This window comes from Phyllopteryx taeniolatus, chromosome 20, assembly GCF_024500385.1.
Source record: "Phyllopteryx taeniolatus isolate TA_2022b chromosome 20, UOR_Ptae_1.2, whole genome shotgun sequence".
Classification (NCBI taxonomy): Eukaryota; Metazoa; Chordata; class Actinopteri; order Syngnathiformes; family Syngnathidae; genus Phyllopteryx; species Phyllopteryx taeniolatus.
Window position 1 is genome coordinate 16,065,277 of NC_084521.1, and position 18,917 is coordinate 16,084,193.

Below are 18,917 nucleotides of genomic sequence, written 5' to 3' on the forward strand. Positions count from 1 at the left end.
AACCACCTCGGTGACCTCAACCCCAGAGATACGAGAGCCCACCTAAGATAACCCAGACTCTACTTCATCACGGGAAGGCGTGTCGGTGGAATTGAGACCCTCACAGTACGTTTGGCCCTGCCACGTCGGACCGGCATCTTCCCCCACCGACGGAGCCGACTCACCACCCGGTGGTGATCAGTTGACAGCCCCGCCCCTCTCTTCACCCGAGTGTCCAAGTCATCCGATAACACGATCACAAAGTCGATCTTCGAACGGAGACGTAGGGTGTCCTGGTGCCAAGTGCACGTTTGCTTGAACATGGTGTTCGTTATGGACAATCCGTGATGTTATATATATATATATATATTTTCTCTTTCTGGCTTTCATTAGATTGTACAAATGGAGTTAAAGTTTGGGCCAGTCAGTGTAGTTACAGTGTGGATTTCCAAAATGAATGATGGTCCATTTTTATTGGGTCAAGTAAGAAGCCACTCTATTGATCATCAATCATGCACATCATTTCTTGGCAAGCGATTTTTGATCCATGTCTGTTGTAGTAGATTCATGTCTTTCATGTGTTCTTTAGAATGAGTTTAAATATAGCAGATGCCAATGTTGCATTTTAGTCTGGGTCACATTTCTAAATCGGGTTTGGGAAAAACTGATGAAGAGAATTGTAACTCGCCAATTTGTCGCGAAACTGCCATATGACTGTGAATATTCTCATCGTTATAGCTTCATGGAAAATTTCCCTCCATCTTCTCATCTCATCCCTTCCTCCCTTGCCTTCCTTCCGACCGTCCGATGACCACGACCGTTTTCCTGTCCATATCGTGTTTGGGAAGCCAAGCGAGGGGGTCAGTGGAGGGCTCGTAAATTAGTCGAAAAGGAGGCCGCGGCGCTTTGGGAGGGTCAAGAGCGTCAGCGCTCGCGCTGAGGCTTTTTCTCACAGCGCAGTGACACTTGTTGTTTCAGGCATGTCCTTTTTAGACAGACCGCCAGTTTGTGTGTTGGGGGATCTGAGGGGTGCTGGTTGGATGAAGACGTGCTTCAATTCTGCAATTCCAAAACGTATCGGATGATCTCAGAAAGACAAATAACACACGTCTGCATTTCTCCAATTGTGTTACACAACATAAGGTAAACTGTGAGTGAGTGAGTGAGTGAGTGAGTGAGTGAGTGAGTGAGTGAGTGAGTGAGTGAGTGAGTGAGTGAGTGAGTGAGTGAGTGAGTGAGTGAGTGAGTGAGTGAGTGAGTGAGTGAGTGAGTGAGTGAGTGAGTGAGTGAGTGAGTGAGTGAGTGAGTGAGTGAGTGAGTGAGTGAGTGAGTGAGTGAGTGAGTGAGTGAGTGAGTGAGTGAGTGAGTGAGTGAGTGAGTGAGTGAGTGAGTGAGTGAGTGAGTGAGTGAGTGAGTGAGTGAGTGAGTGAGTGAGTGAGTGAGTGAGTGAGTGAGTGAGTGAGTGAGTGAGTGAGTGAGTGAGTGAGTGAGTGAGTGAGTGAGTGAGTGAGTGAGTGAGTGAGTGAGTGAGTGAGTGAGTGAGTGAGTGAGTGAGTGAGTGAGTGAGTGAGTGAGTGAGTGAGTGAGTGAGTGAGTGAGTGAGTGAGTGAGTGAGTGAGTGAGTGAGTGAGTGAGTGAGTGAGTGAGTGAGTGAGTGAGTGAGTGAGTGAGTGAGTGAGTGAGTGAGTGAGTGAGTGAGTGAGTGAGTGAGTGAGTGAGTGAGTGAGTGAGTGAGTGAGTGAGTGAGTGAGTGAGTGAGTGAGTGAGTGAGTGAGTGAGTGAGTGAGTGAGTGAAAAGCCAACTTCTCCCCATCACGGGCATCCTCTCCGTGACAGTGCATCAGCAGAGGAGCTCTTTCTCCAACAAAATATCAAAATAATAGGGCTGTTTTTGTCCCAATTTTGCCCCTTTTCAACCAAGGATGAGAAATGCCAGATTATTTTGTTTTGTAAGAGTATTCTGGAAGATTATCCATTGCTCTGAGGTGTGTTAAGAGTGAATTTATCCCGATGATAGGCTCCGAAACAAGGAAACGGGCTTAATTAATAAGACCCGAAACACAACGGATAGTCGTGTGAAATAATGCCGCTTGGACTATTTAATTTCCTTCACGGGGATCGATCAATAGATCAATCAACCAATCAATCTATTTATCTGAGGATAGTATGTTTTCCACGTATGCTTAATAAAGAGTCTCTCTAGGGTCTTTCTCGATAACCTTATTGAGGTCACGGTGGTACTTCTTTAGACAGTAAACAAGTTAAGAATGAATCAACTGCACCTCTGCTGGTTGCAGTGAAACCATTCATTCATTCATTCGACAATCAAATTAGAAATGAATTGCAGAAAAAAAAGAATCATTTTTAAAAAATATTAAGAATTGACCAATATTTGGGCAGTCTGCATTTCTGCAGTGCTTAAAAATGACAGCCTTGAAAGGACCACTAATAATATCAAAACCTTTTTCAAACAACTTCAGTATGCCATCCATCCATTTTCTGAGCCGCTTCTCCTCACTAGGGTCGCGGGCGTGCTGGAGCCTATCCCAGCTGTCATCGGGCAGGAGGCGGGGTACACCCTGAACTGGTTGCCAGCCAATCGCAGCAACTTCAGTATGTCCTCCAGTTATAGGCTCACTTTGGAATTCTTTCCATGAATTGTGGTCAAGTTTTTTTTTTGTTTTTGTTGTTTGTTTTTTTTTAACCTTAAAGCGACATTCTGGAACAAACATTTTTTCCATGAATGTAGCCACCCTGTGAATAAAAACAACCTGAAGATTAACAGAGGGACATTTATGCACACATAAATATGTATAAATACTCTAGAACAAACACATGAGTGGAACACTTCTTTTCTACCTTTTCTCCCCCCCCCCCCCCCCCCTCCCCTCCCTCGCTATGTCCACTTTTTGCAGCAATAAATCCCACTGGGCCTCTCAGAGTCTTCACATAACAATGCGACAGATGGAATGTTTTCCACGATTATCTAATTCCTGAACACCGTGATCAGCTCCATTACCACAATGAGCCTCTTGGTTGTTGCCGGCGGCGGGGGTCATGACGGTAATGGATGAAGTTGACTCGGCGCACAAGGCCACGTCGTCAAGTAGTAGGTTCAATGGTTCACAGATAAAGAAGACGTTTTTAAGAGCAGGGCGGGCTAGAAATTCCAAAGTTACAGTGCTGTGAAAAGGTAAATTCTTGGATTTTTCCGTAGTTTCCCCACTTAAGAGGATCAAACAAATGTAAATATCAGACAAATATAACCCGAGTGAACTTAAAATGGTGTTTTTAAAATGGTAATTTCATTCTTTAAGGGAAATAAAAAATCTATTCAAAGATACCTGGCCATGTGTGGAAAAAGTAATGACCTCCCTTTATTGAATCATGAATTGTCGCAGCATCCACATCACGAGACGACATGAGCGGCAGTTTCCGGTACGAGGTCCCTTTCCGCATTGATGCCATTTACACAGAACGGCCACACAGAAAATTTAAAAGGGGATTTATACATCTCCATCCATGTTCTAGAGCGCTTGTCCTCGACAGTTGCGGTTGAGATGACGCCTATCCCAGCTATCTCTGGGCAAGGGGCGGCGGGCAGGTCGCCAGGCATTCGCAGGGCACTTACAGATACACAATCACCAATGGAGAATTTAAAAGTCATCAATGAACCTAATAAACGCGTTTTTGAACTGTAGGACGAAGCCAGACAGATAGACAAACCTCAGAACTGTGAGGCAAACCCGCTCAGCACTCGGTCATTGTGCTGGCCGCCACAAGGTGTCATTAAAAAAATAATAATAATAATAATAATAAAGAAAGTAGGCCTACATTATGGATCAATATAAGGATTTGGCACCTCTTTTTCCTTCACGTTTGGTTAATGATCTCCTGTAGAGCTGGTTAATAAACACGAGCCAAAGTCTGACAGCTTTACAGCGCTTATGTACAACTTGTATGTTAACATATACAATGTATCCTCTCTTTACACACACAAAGTGAATTACACTCATATGAGTATAAGACTCCCGGCTGCACAGCACAAGTTGTAAAACGGATTGAGGAGCGGTATTACAAAAACAAAGGTAAACATGAACTGAGACTGAAAATGGCTCACTGAGCCGTGCCAAAAGTAAATACTTTTCACTTCTGTAAAAAAATTTAAATGCATGTTCTTGCCAGAGCAGAGAAGAGGGGAGAGGACACCTTCAAGACACTATTTGCAAAAAAAAACTATTTCTCCAATGAGTCGACAATAAAATGATGGGCCAAAATCGAACAGATCTTGTGCTGTACCCGAAGGAGGCCATCATTTCGAAATGTTGTTGAGGAGCCATTGAATGTTGCGCAGCGTGTAGAAGCAGGTTTTGGTCGTCAAAGCGGAACATGCATGGCCACAGATAAAGAACTGCAGAGAAAACACGAGAGGTAAATGGAGATAAAAAGTAAAGATGTATGGGGGGGGGGGGGGGGAAAGTGAAGCGTTGCTGCAGAGAGCAAATTCCTCCATGACTGTACATCCGGGGTGATAAATGACAGCCGCGGGCGCTAATCAGATGTTCCGCTGGGGTTATCAGCTCTGTTCAATCGATTGTTAGCAGCCGGGAGTGTGTTACACTTAGGCTCACGTCTCGTGACGCTATCACTCTTAGGTGGAATGTCCAAACGAAGGCGGGACGGCGAGAAGAAAAACACAACAAGGGGGATAATCTCGGGTCCAATCACAACTGGCATCTTGTTAGCTAAGAGAGTTATGGCGTGAGAAGCGGGGAGATAGCATCTGGATGGGTGGGCATCTGCGTGGGTGTGGGAATGAAATGTGTGTGTCCAGCGCTTGGTGTGAGACAGCGATGACTTTGTTTTAGAAACGGAAAGTTGTTTTAGAATTTAGCTTTGTAGCCTACCTACTGTGTTGTCTATGCAGGACAATAAGGTGGGCAAAAAAGCACAAAAAAAACATAGCAAAAGACATTTGTAACTTTACCGCTTTTGGCAAAAAATTCCTTTTTGAGAGATAAGTTCTATCACCATTACCATATCTTATGCCGTGGACCCCCAAATGACAAACTGGTTCAAGCCAGCTCGGCATGACAAACAACATTAGCATCTCGTGCATAGACGAAGAAGGCAGCTAGCTGGCGGCCGACTCGGCATGCTTCCAGAGACACCTGGCCCAAACAAAAGGGGGACAAAGGATTCATTCAATGAGGGTAATTATTTGTATGTGTTGAGCCAGTAATCAAGCAGTGAGTCAACTTGTAATGACAAAATCATATCTGACGATATAAACAGACAGAAACAAACAGCAGCTTGCGATTCATGAATGCGTTTTTTTTTCCTCACTGATCTTTGCCGACAAAGAGCTTTTTTTTTTATTTCCTCAAAGTCTTGCATTCCTCGTTTCACCTCTGGCTAATGCTGTTTACGCTAAGTTGAGGTGACGAGACGGATGGTCTTCTGTTCTGGTCTTAGGGCTTTCTGCAGGAAGTATTTCAAGATGATTTACCGGTAGTTCATATTTTCCAAAGCTGTTTTTCTGCATCAAACAATGGACTCTTTGATGGAAGCCAACTAATTATTTTATCGTGTTGTGGCTTTGAGATGCATTTCTCGACAGAGCTGCTTCACGTGAGCTTAGACACGGAGATAAGCAACCGGGCTTCATAAGACTAGGAAAACTTCACTACGCTGACCGAGGCTCTCTGACCTGCTTAATCTCCTTCAAAGCTTCCTGGCTTGTTTACCATGAAATGTGCAGAAGACAAGGCAGTGGAGGGCTTCCTTGTTGACTCAGGGAAGAGAAATTGTTGCAACTCTAGCGTTGCTATGCGATTGTGTGCAAGGGGCGCGGGGGGGGGGGGGGGGGGGGGGGGGATCGATGAGTGTCGAGAGCAACAGTAAATGTTTCCTGGTGCAAAGTTGACTACGTAGTATCAGACCCTTTCTGTGAAATCGGTGGATCAGAGGCATAACATTTCTTCGCAAGGGTGTTTAACACCAGAGACTCACAAGTCCAACAAGTATTACACACGTCACACCAGACGCTGGCACTGATGCAGTGTGGCTGTATGGAAGTCAACACAGCTACGGCAATAACCTGATCAACTGGGTTCCGTGCAAAGGGCACATGATAATAAATGCCAAATTGTGATCATGTGGACTTGAAACTTTTCAGAAATGCCCCCCAAAAAATGTTTATACTACTGTACTTTCCCGTGTATAATGTGCACCCATGTATAATACGCACCCCCAAAGTTGACCTCAAAATTCTGGATAACCCTTCTACCAATGTATAATGCATTTTTACAGAATTGCACAAATTCTGCCAGGGTATGTAAACTTATGAGCACAACTGTGCATATATGCAGTCATATGTACCGCTGTCATATTGGAATGAAAGTGTAGGCTACACCTTTTGCATAACCTCTGGGTGGCGGTGGCATATTAGAATGAAAGTGTACACCTTTCTCATAACCTCGAGGTGGCGGTGGCACATTGGAATGAAAGTGTGCAGCTTTTTCAGAACCTCTAGATCAGTGGTTCTTAACCTGGGTTTGATCGAACCCCAGGGGTCCGGCGAGGCAGTCGCTGGGGTTCAACGGAGGACTCGACAAACAAAAGGTGGCAGAAAAGCTTGCATTGTGCGCTTTCGACAAACCCATTCATTGTGTACGTGCTGAGGGAGCGGGATCACGGGATGCCGTGTCGCATCGCAGCTCGGTGAAATTAAAAATTCTATTCCAAAGCGGTGGTGCGGTGACGCTTTCAATAGGAGAGGGGCTCGCAGAGTGATTTCTGAGACTCAAAGCCCACGTCCGTTAAGTGTCGAAAGTAGGGCTGTAACGATTCTGCGTTAAAAAAAAATAAACAAATTCACAAAACTGTCTGGGCAAGATTGCGACTTGCCTCTTTAGTTTTATTTCAACCCGTCACTCCAGACATTGTCCACCGAGCTGCGCAAGTAAGCGACAATGAGGCACGTCAGCTACATTAAATACTTCGATGTATGACCTAACAACCCTTGCTGGGGCCGGTCCTTCTTTTGGAAATAAATGTCAAGACACACACACACACGAGCATAATTTGACTTGTGAGGTCTTGTGGGGTGCGCTGACGTATCGCCTGAAGTCCGGATGAATGACCGCCAACGACACAAAATGCGTCAACAATGTCACGCACATGAACGCCTTACATAACTGACTTTCAGGGGGTCGTCGTTTCACGGCAGTCTTATTAACATACGACTTACGAGGTTACGCAAAACGTTTGGACACCTCGTTCCTCTAAAAGTGTTCACCTCTGGAAAGTGTTCTCACATATGCACGAAATTCAACAAAATGATCAACAACACAGACAGTTCGGGGGGGGGCCACGTGAAAAGATGCTCACATGTTCCGCCAGAGAGGAAAGCAGTAAAATGGTGAGTTGTGTGCGTTTGTCTGCATAAGCCATGAAAACCAGAAAGGACATCCCATCTAACAAGTCCGGGCAAGCCTTAAACTGTGGTCACCGGCGAGCGCCGCCCCCCCCCCCGCCGCACATTGGGACACGCCGCAGTGTGTCGCACAGCGCCGGAAGGCGGGATGTCCGCGAGGTAAACAGCGATGAATGTGCTATTCTAGGAATGACGATGAAAAACGGCCTTCTGCTCCCCAATTCGGAGTTTTTCCACAACTGGCTCGCGGTGAGCGAGTGACGAAAGCCGAGGTGTCGAAAGTGACTCGGGCCTGTGCGTGACTCATCCGCAGTTTCGGGGGGGGATCGGGTCCGTAATAATCCGAAAAAATGAAAAAAAAAAGGCCTCCAGTTGTCGGCGAGTGCAATGGACGGAACGTAGCGGCTACCGAATCGCTCCGTGCCTCACGAGAATACGTCCGAAAATGAGCTCCCTTCTCTTGAGCGACTGTTGCAGGCAGCTGCTAAAGACATCATTGCAAGCAAAAGCAGCAGATTTAAGTCTTGACTTCACACACGCACGCACGGATGATGTGCTAATACGCTGTCGGTGCAAAAAGTGGAGTGGAAATGGAGGATGAGAAGAAGACGACCACGTGTGTCGCTGGGACCTTTTGCAAAATCTCTTCTTCCTCACCGAACTCACCCAAGCGTGCCTTTATGGATTTTGCATGGCGCAGTGAAGCTGGGACAGAAAAAGCCGTCACCAAACTAATCATAATTATGAATGATTATGTTAATTCATAATAATGCGGTTAAGTTTGCCTCCATTTAACATCGCAAACAATTCTTTTGTTTGCGCCCATATTAATTAAGCGAGCGTTTCATTGAGTGTCAAAATGTAAACACCGAGTAAGGTGAGTAGAGATCTCAGGCTTGAGAGTTTTGGTATGACTTTGGAAGTGAATTCCATAGAAGGACCACCCGGAATTCTCCTGCATACGTGATACAAAGTGTCTCAACGGAGAAAGAGGCCCATTCAAATCAAACCGTACCCGACGCACGGTAGTCGCGCGAGGTCTTTTTTGGAAGCTTCTGTGCGGCTTCAATTGCAATTCGCGTGCTTCCTCGAGGACGGCGGATGATCATTTCATCACGTCGCAACATCCGCACCCTGAGGGCCAATCGTAGAGAACAATAAAGCTTCGAATGGCCGCTGGAAACCAAATGCGTGCGCGTGCGCTACTGAATGAACCTTACGATTCACGGTCTACGGAGACATCTTTTTTTGACATCAGGTCGGAAAGAGCACGACAGTCGGTGTGGTCTCTGTGTTTATCTTCCTCGGCTCTGTTTGGAGTCTCCGAGTAAACACTGCAGCGGCTAATGGAAGGAAGGGCTTTCGCCTTCCGAAAACTCGGATGCGATCAAAGCTTGTACGGCCGCTGGCGCAAATGAAAGCATGATCTCATTTGCTTGAGGTGAGGGGGCGGGCGTGGGGCTGGGGGGTATTTGAGACATACTAGTCTCAAATACAAGTCCTGAATGGTACATACAGTCACATAGTAGGGGCTATATTGGGATGGATGGATGGATGGATGGATGGATGGATGGATAAAACTCGGGAGCCGGTTTCATCAAGCGGGGGCAGGTGATCTGGCTCTGAAGCGCAATCGGAAACCAAGTAAAGACGACTCACCCAAATTAACGAAGCTCATCACCATGTCGGCGTCATTGAGAAAGGCCGCCTCTTGATACGTGGCCAGTGGCGGGCTCCGCGTGGTCCGCGCGGGCTCCGAGCGCTCCGACACGCCGTCCGCTCGGCTCGCGTCCCCGCCGGAGATGGTGTTGTACAGGTCCAGCATGAAGAGCGGCGCCGAGTTGTACTTGGCGTGGGACAGGTGAGGCCTGGGTCTGTGCGGCAGGCCCAGGATGGACAGGATCTCCTTCTGCATCTCCCTCCTCTCGTGCGTCCTGAGGCGCCGCTGGATGAAGCCCGGGCGCGCTGGGCCGCTCCCGTCCGGTGAGTGCGATGCGCAGTAGTAGGCGCCCAAGCACAATCCGACCAAGGCGAGCCAGCAGAGGGTCATGGTTTTGTCCCACTGCGCTCTCGGGGACGGGGACGGGGACGGGGACGGGTCCCACTTGTTAAACAAACAAACAAACAAACAAAACAAAAGAAACAACAGAAAACTGCGCAATGATGATGGAAAAAGTTGTTAAGAAGGCGCCGGCTCAGAGATCCGAAATCCCAGTGCACTCTTGCGCTGCTGCGTCAAGCCATTTGAAACCGTTCCGAAAGCAAAAGGCGTCAAACCGCGCCGGTCCCCTTCTCATTGCGCAGTCCCACGCGTGGCGCTGTGGACGGCCTCGGGACAAAAAGCGCAGCATGCGAATGCGATTGGAAGCGTCGTCTCTACGAGCGGGTCACAACGCAAATGATCGCAAGCGAAATGAGAAGAACTCCTCGGGGTGAAGCCATGTCGCGGGCAACGGCTTTGCGCCTCCAAAGTGGACAAACGAGCGCTCCGGGTCACCTCCTCCTCCTCCGCCTCCTCCTCCTCCTCCTCGCGCGGTCTGACAGTCCGGCGAGGTTGCGCTCCAGAATATCCGCCGCTTTTGCTTTTGCGCTTTGCCCACGTGGGTGTGTTCTGAAACCGCCCACCCCCCGTGCGCACTTAGCCACAACAATAACACCTTTTCATATTTGGGCACGTGACGGCATGTCTTCGCAGTAAGTAAGTGTGACACGACTCCAGCTGTTCTCTTATTAGATTTCAAATACTATTACTATATACTATAAAAAAAAATTTAAAAAATGACCGACTGTACTCAACGTCGTAGAATATCTAGTCAAATAGCTTTATTATAAGGCATGAGTGCATGCGCAGAATAAATTGGTCTTTAGCTGAGGTGCGACCCCTAACGACGGAGATGGGAACACCACGTCATGACGCACAACACTTCCCCGGCGTCAACATGAGCTCCACCTGCACATTTCTTGGAAACGTCATCCAACACAGCAGATGTGTCAGCCGCTTTGAGATTGATGCTCGTCTTGCTTCCGACAAGCGACCTTCTGTATTCGCTTCAGACTTTGCAACTTAAGGTGTGGAGGCAAAAAAAAAGCTGGGCGACCCCCAAATTGCTGTTCATTTACAACAGTGGGTTACTGTATTTCATCATTGGAAAATGCAGGGAAAGTAACAGTTATATTCGTCATAAATAAATAATTCAACAGCATTTTCTTCCATCATCCCCTTCAAAGTTTCGTGGGAATTGCTTGTGCGTTTTGTTTTGTTTTTTGGCGTAGCTAACTACCCAAGGCTAGCTACCCTGAAGAGATGAGCACAATGTACCCCGACGGACATCTGGATTTTGTCGGGCACGCCAATAGCCGAGTCGATAAAAAGCAAAGTTAAGAGTCAGCGATTGGACAAAAAAAAGGTCATTGGCACATTTCGAGGAAACACCGCAAGTAGTTTGAAATATCTCAATGTCAATGTGTAATAACAGTTGATAGTGTATATGGGCTAGCATGCAGATCAACAGACCTACTATTGCTTTCGAGGCCTGACCGAAGGTATTATGAAGTTAAAAGTTAAAAGTCAATTTATTAGGCCATGGCGAGACATTCAAATGTGAACAAAATAAAACCCGCAGTATTATACAATGATGCTAATTCTTTAATTCAACTGTCACAGAGATATTACACTAAGAATATCTTTATTGTTGTCATCAAAGTGGTGGGGAATTTAGGTTTGATACTGTCCCCGGTTCCACAAAAGTAAACGGACAAAAGATGAAGTCGATTGATGGCATCATGTGACATGCAACCAAATAACAGATGCGAAAGTAGTGGTTTGAAAAGTCTCCCACAAACCCTCACTTAAGCATCCCCCACCCTCTTCATTCCTTTTACCCAGACCAGACCTGTGTTATGTCTTCACGGTGCCCCCTCAAATTTGGATGGTCCCACTGATAAGCTCCCAAAGGTGTCCGGATCTCGGTCTCTCTGCTACTGCTGCATGGAGTCTATCTTATCAGTGTGTGACGAGTGACAAACAGCATCAAAGCTACCGCATATCACACACACACACACACACACGCACGCACACGCTGGTGGACTTTCGACACAACACTCTTCAACCTCAGTTAACTAAAGTCAGATTTGTCATCATTTGATTTAGAGTTTGAGAAATTACATATTTTGGTGAGCATTGCCAATTTTGCTATCAAAACATTCACCGGCTAAGATGGCAAATGTTGTGAAATGAATCAATATTTAAGGTGCACGTTAGCCTTTCCAAAGCAACGATGCCGCCATAAACCAACACACGGGATACATTTATAAATCCACTTGTATAGATCCTTCATATTTTGACTTGACTTTACTCCCACGTCCCAAATTGCCCGTAGGTGCGAACGGGAGCGCCAACGGTTGTTCGGCTATATGTGCCCTGCGATTGGCTGGCGACCGGTTCAGGGTGTACCCCGCCTCTCGCCCAAAGATACGGTAGCTGAGATAGGCTCCAGCACGCCCGCGACCCGCGTGAGGAGAAGCGGTACGGAAGATGAATGAATGAATGAATGAATGAATGAATGAATGCAGCGCTTGAAATACGAGCAGAACAGGCGATGTGAATCAGAATCAGAATCAGAATCATGTGTGTGGATGATGCAGAAAGAAACATGAAACAGAAAGCTTCTGTGTCCTGTCATCACGCCGTCCGGATACGACACCTCCTCAGACCTAATGTGGTATTTGCCTGTGTGTGTCTATCACACTCACACACAAGTGAATGACTTTTTTTTTTACAGTCTTCCTTCCATTTTTCTTTTTTGGGAAGCAGAATTTGAATTTCATATAGCTTGCTTGTACTTTCACTCTTAAGTCATGAAATCCTAATATTAATATTAATTCTTCATATTGCAGGTTAATCAGTCTACATTCGCAACACAATTGAAATTGGTTGGGATGTGGCAATATATCCTTTTCACAAATTGTAGTACATTTTGGACTAATTTGGGATGGAAAAAAAGGTCAAAGGAACTGCCTGAAGAGGCCAAGGTTACAAAAAAATAATAATTCTGCTGCACTTAAGGTTCCTAAGAGCACAGTGGCCTCCGTAATCCTTAAATGGAAAACGTTTGGGACGAGCGGAACCCTTCCTCGAGCTGGCCGTCAGTTTGGCCACTGAGCAGTCGGGGGTGAAAAGCCTTGGTGAGAGAGGTCAAGAAGAACCCAAAGATCACTGTGGCCGAAGGTTCACCTTCCCACAAGACAATGATCCGAAGCACACAAATTTAAATAACGAAGGAGTGGCTTCTGAACAACTCCGTGACTGTTATTGAATGGCCCACCCAGAGCCCTGACTCAAACCCAATTGAGCATCTCTGAAGAACCTGAAAATGGCTGTCCACCAACGTGCACCATCCAACCCGTATATATATATATACAGTGGTTATATATACCTGCCTACCTGACAGTATACCGGAAATGAACAAGACAGTGATGAATAACACTACAACAGAGGCACCAACAAGAAAATGAAGAAGCCGATGGGTTTATCTGAAGTCGGTGAGCCTGCTGACGAGAGACCCCTGACGGAAGGTGTCTTTTGTCAGTCTGGTAGAGAACGGAGCCCAGAAGTGTGAGCTTACCAGAAGGAAAATGGATGAAGAGCTCCTGTAGGATGACATCCTTAAAGTAAAGTACTGCATTGTACCATACCTAACACAGACCGGTAGAGTGCTGTCACCTCCTCTCTGTAATTGTAGTTTTGCACAAATTTGGGTTTTTTTTGGTATCGGTCTCTGGCTTTGTGGCCTCCTTTTTCTCATAAATTCCCTTCAATTTCTTACATTTGAACATCCTTCACTCGGAGTGACTGCAAAGCCTTTTGTATGTTGAAACATGGCCACCACATCTCACAATGCAACATCGTTTCCAAACTGTTCCCAAAGCGCAAAAAGGCAGAAGGAACACATCAAGCTAAGGCCCCAGGAGAGCAAATGTATGAGCGGAAGATCAAGCTTGTCAGCGACGCCATTCAAAATTGACACATTTTGCCAGATATTTGCAAGCCGGACTGTACTGTATGCCTACCTTGTGCATCTGGGACAACTCCGTTCGCCAGAGCTTCCTGTGCTCCGATGGGCCTCCCGGTCAAAATCAGGTCCAGAGCTCCGGACGGACCGATAAGCCGCGGGACTCCCCCAGTGCCGCCATCCATAAGCAAGAACTCCTGCGATGACAAAGGAGGAAACAATGAGACTCCCTGGGATGAGCCCCAATATCGCAATCTTTGCGTGCACGCATACACCTTATATGGCCATTTTGCCCCTACTTTAAAAGTCTTGCAGTCCTGTACAGAATACATCAACCACAATTTCACATTACGTTTAAAGGTGTTGCTGCTACGGTCACGAACTCAACTGTACATGTCCAAACGTACTCTACTGCTGGTAGTACTTGAGCCGACTGCTGTCAGGGTAACACAATTTGAAAAGTGTTGTGCTCCTCAACTGTGCGTCTGCTTTCTTTCTTGTTGTTTCGTGTCCCCCTGAAGATTTGTAATTTTCCTGTCTCCAGCCGAAACCAAGACACATTACAGTGCAAGGTGTGCTACACTTTTGGCATCTGTCCCAATATTTAAAGAGCACCAGCTGGAAGTGGAACGAACGCACACACGCACCCACACTAGAAAAGTTGCCCGCTTCAGTGCCACAATCCCTCGGTTTCTCTGGGCCGCTCCTTATTGAGAGCACATGTGCCAGGCGTGTTTTCATAACCTCAAATCATCACGCTGGAGATCAGCTTGCCCCCACCCCATCCCCTCCTCCCCTCATGTCATTGTGTGGGGAGTCTTGGAAACACTGTGATCCTACGCCACAAGCGACTCCCCACGCCATTCCAAGAAACTAAATTGGAATACACGGAATGCCGGCGGTAATACCGTCATTTCCCGTGTATAATGCGCACCCCTGTATAATGCGCACCCCCAAAGTTGACCTCAAAATTCTGGAATACCCTTCTACCTATGTATAATGCATTTTCACAATGCATGATTTTGCTTCTACCCATGTGATCAAAACAAAGTATTTTTTTCAAAGAATGATTCTGAAGTTAAGCACTTTATTTGAACATGTAACGCTTTATTTACTTGCTCTCATTTTGAAATTCACAGCCTGACTTTTATTTCGTGAAATAGTCAATGAAATCAAACCTTCCGCTTGGCCAGCTGGATCCCATCAGCTGCCTCAGGAGTCCAATCGGGCCCTCCTTCAGCTTGACAGCATCCCTCACAGCTGGTGTCCACCAACGGGTTCGGGGATTGCCGCCACGACGGGCACCGACCGCCGAACGACTAAACGTTTTTGGAATGTGGAAGGAAGCCGGAGTACCTGGAGAAAAACCCACGCAAGCACGTGGAAGAGCATGCAAACTCCACAGACCACGGTCCTGCCATAAATGAAATACGAAAACAAAAATGACATATTTCCCACTGACGCGAATATGAGCAATTTTATTTGAATTGATTGTACATTTACCTAATGGGCAACTACGCCTTGGTTTCGTGCCAATGCTTTGGTGTTCGTGGGATGAGCGCGGATTGTCGCAAAGAGTTTCACGATCGCCTCCTCGATTGAACGAGGAAAGGGACGCGGACGAGATGAAAACCACAGGAGGCGCACAGACAGCAGCCAGCGGGATAAAGGAAGTAGGTCTGTCATTGGTGTTGCTGTTGGCACCATCGCTATCAGCAACCGGAAGGATCCCTCTTAACCTTCTCCATGGCAACCCCACCCCTCAGCAACCCTTCAAGCACCCTTCTCCTCTCTCCGCTGATAGGCTCATCTCTAATGTGTCCCGTTTTGCAGGAATGTTATCAGATGTGTGCTTTTGTGCACAACAGCGAGGGTGGCCTCCATGTTGTTTTCAATTCTGCTTTAAAGAGCCTTGGAATGATGCCACCTAGAGATAATCTGGCATCGCTCGGAAGTTTGGATTGTATTCACGACATTTGTAAGTCGTTCTCGTTGTTTTTTTTTGGGGGGTTCAAAAGGAGAGAAAGCCATTGCTTCCAATTCATAACTTGTGTCGCCATGTTAACAAACGTAGGAAGAAGTCTTCCATCACAATGGCCAGCGAGAGAGCGAGAGAGAGAGAAGGTTTGTCATTTTTCGACCCGCCAGTGGAGACCACACTCCACGGAAGCAGCAGACTGTAAAAACAGGACACACGGTGGTTCAGGTTGCCGCTGGTCCTGCTGGCACCCTCAACCACATCAAAGTTCCAAAAAATACAAACATTTAAAAAGCCCCCATATTGCCCATCCCTTAATGTGATGAACTTTGATGTGGATTAACAATTTCCGGACAACTCCAGACTAAATGGTGGCAATGATAAGAGTAGGCTTTTGGAAGATCTCTTTGAAATGGAGGGAAAGAAAAATACTCACCACCGCGAGGATGTATTTAGACACAGAGCGCCATCAAAGTCGTGATGTGCATCGCGTCGTTGCGAGATCACCCCTCATTTCCCAAATCAAGTCACCTTCTCTCCGCTGTCACCTATTTTTACATCTGTATAGACCTCAATTCTAAATCCGGATTTTGTTCCAATTGGAATTCCACTGATTTGGTTTGTTGAATGGCTGGAAATGACAGGAAAAGTGGCAACATGACTCAGACATTCAAGCGATAAGAATGAACAACAAATGACTGAAGGTTAAATATGTCCGTTATATTTTCACCAGTAAACCTCTGCTGGAATGATTGTCTTCAAGTGTTGCAATATTTGCTGACTGTTTCTAATGTTGTGTGCATGACTAAAAATCATGCCTTTGTTTTACGTGTCAATAGGCTTCTTTTTTGGGCGCTGAGGATTGTTTTGGAAAAACACTCCGCAGACACCACCGCCGCCGCCGCCGCCGCCGCCGCCGCCAGACGACCATGACGCAACCATCTCCCTCCTTCTCATTTCCTCTTCGGCCGAGCAAAGGGGCCCCGACACTGAGGAAACCGCAAGCCGCTTCAACCAATCGTATGGCAGAAAGGTCACCCCCGGCCCACATCAGACATTCGGCAAGTTTCTTTTTTTCCGTCAGGGATTCCCTGCAGCTGCTGCCATCTGAAAATGCTAACCGCCATTAAAAGGAAATCATCGTAACGGAACGCTGGATCTTAAAATAACCGTAAAGGTTTGCTAGTAATAGGCAGGGAAGTTTGGTTTTCACTGGCTTTATTTTGTGGGAAATGATATATTTATTTCATCGTTTCAAAGTTCCCATGTGTCGTATTAAAAGCTCTCTGACGTTCCTTGGTCAAAATGCACAAAGGCTCGAGAAGAACAGCACGCTTAATAGCCACTTGTCACACTCCGGTTCAAATCGCGCTGTTCTGTCTCGTGCTCAATAAGGCATGAAAATTGAAGAATTTTATCATCATGACAACACTACCCAAGAAATCCAACTATTTGCATACATTTGCATAATATGTCCCCTTTGCACATGCACAGTTTCGAGCCGCTCGCGTTTGCAGCACGAGAGGGCAAATCTCCCACGTTGGCTGCGAGGCGACAAAAAAATGTTTATGAGGAAGTCGCGCAACATCAAGAAAACACAAGCCTTGTTTGGCCTTGCACTCGGTGGCTTCCTCTTCCACTTATCAAGGAGGTCAGGCGGTCAGGGTCTCTGGCGTTCCAGCGCACAAGACATACGACGTGAGCTGGGGGCGATAAGAAAGAAACAAAGCCGAAAAATAGAAACAATGTCCCTTTCCTGGCATGAGACCATGGATGACGTATGCTCAGATGGGAACAGGGTGAGAAGCGCAGCAAGGGCGGAGAAAAAGGGACGGAAAGGGGAACGACCAAAGGATACTCCAAGGCTTTTTGGGGAAACCAGCTTTTAATGTGACTTTTGTATTCGTCATTTCTAGAAACGTTCCAATTCGGCTCGCGTGTGTTAATTTTGACGAATGCATTCCAGAAAAAGTAATCATGAATGATGCCACTTTGTATTGCTTTTGTTTCCCTGCAACAGCGACACTTCCCTCACCTGTTAAATGAGGCCACACACCACGCAAGGGACTGCTTCACTTCGAAAATCTAACGCCGATAACACTGTTAGCAAATGATAACGCTGCACCTCCGCTTAAGTTGGGTACACACCATATTGATTTTTAAGCAACGCAGCGTGGGGGGGAATTAAACATTTCAAAATAAGTCAAAGGGACTCGGAACTCTGTACAACACCAGTCCATATAGTTAGCGTAAGCATGTCATTAACAGTATTTATTCAAGTAATTGAATTGCAATAAAATAATGTAATTACAGTAAATTAGCACCCATTATTTCTGTCATGTAATGTTGATTTGACCTACATTTATGTCAGTGGCCAATCCTTGAATGCCCCCTAGAAGTCATTGGTGTTTTCACTTTTGTCTAAAATGCTAGAGAATAATTTGAGCACGCCCGCACCCCTTGTGAGGATGAGCTGTACAGAAAATGGATGGATGGATGGATGGATGGATGGATACAGTACACAAGTATATACAATAAATGAACAAGTCATGAAAATAGACGCATTGCTCCATCTTGTGATCGGCCCCAAAAATCCCGATCGTGTAAAGCCTACTTTTATTGCTGTCATGGTGCTTCAGTCGTGCTCTGTAGAGGTTGCCATGGCTTCAGTTGTCCACCAGATGTCACCGTCACTGAAGTGTTGAAGCTTGTTGAGAATTGTGAGGAAAGCCTCGGTGCTTCATGAGGCTTCAGGGTGTACCCGAAGATGGCTGGGATAGGCCCCTGCACGCCTGCGACCCTAGCAGTACAGAAAATGGATGGGTGGATAAATAAGCTCTCATAAAAAGGTACATAGTTTATAAATCTGTCAGTTGCAACTGTAAATGAAAATACTGATTCATAATATTAATGGAATTGCACGTATTGTTTACTTTCCTGAATTCAGTTGTAATAATGTTTTTTGTTTTGTTTGTAAATCGTAAAAAAAAAAAAAAAAGATTTATTTATAGCTTATAAGGCCACTGATATATACTGGTCCAGCCCACTTGAGATCTAATTGGGGTGAATGCGGCCCAGGAACTCAAACGAGTTTGACACCCCTGAGGAGAGCAGGGTGTATAGAGGCTCCAGCAGGAGTACACTTACATCAGCGGAATCGTCTTTAAAAGATCGCTCCAATAATGCGGGTCTCATGTAAATCAATTAAACTTCCAAAAATTATGCACATACCTATATTATATGGCCTCAATTTCTTCCTCTAACCTGTAAACTTGTATGTTAGATCCAACTAATATTCGTTTGCTTTGACATGCTCTACGACTGGTTGGAATATTTAAAAACAAACGTAAAAATTCCTAATGTGTTTACCTTTCGTTGTGCTGCAGAAGGACTTTATTGGTGCCAGGTGTTTCTTTACTGCCAATCCATAAAGAGTATTTCGATACACTCCCGTTCCAACAAGTTTTAGATACATTGTCAAAAGTCACAGAAGAATAAAAACTTAAAATGA

At 46.0% G+C, this 18,917-nt stretch overlaps 1 protein-coding gene across 1 annotated transcript in view; it reads right to left on the bottom strand.

Annotated features, from left to right (window-relative positions):
* bmp6 (bone morphogenetic protein 6) overlaps positions 1-13,615 on the bottom strand; it is a 44,337-nt gene extending 30,722 nt beyond the window's left edge. Inside the window, exons 1-2 of the mRNA XM_061758286.1 lie at positions 13,487-13,615; positions 9,077-9,521 (exon numbers count right to left, since the gene is read on the bottom strand). Coding sequence (XP_061614270.1) covers positions 9,077-9,521; positions 13,487-13,495 — 454 coding nt within the window. The 5' untranslated portion in view covers positions 13,496-13,615. The remainder of the gene's footprint in view (positions 1-9,076; positions 9,522-13,486) is intronic.
* Between the last annotated feature and the right edge of the window lie 5,302 nt (positions 13,616-18,917).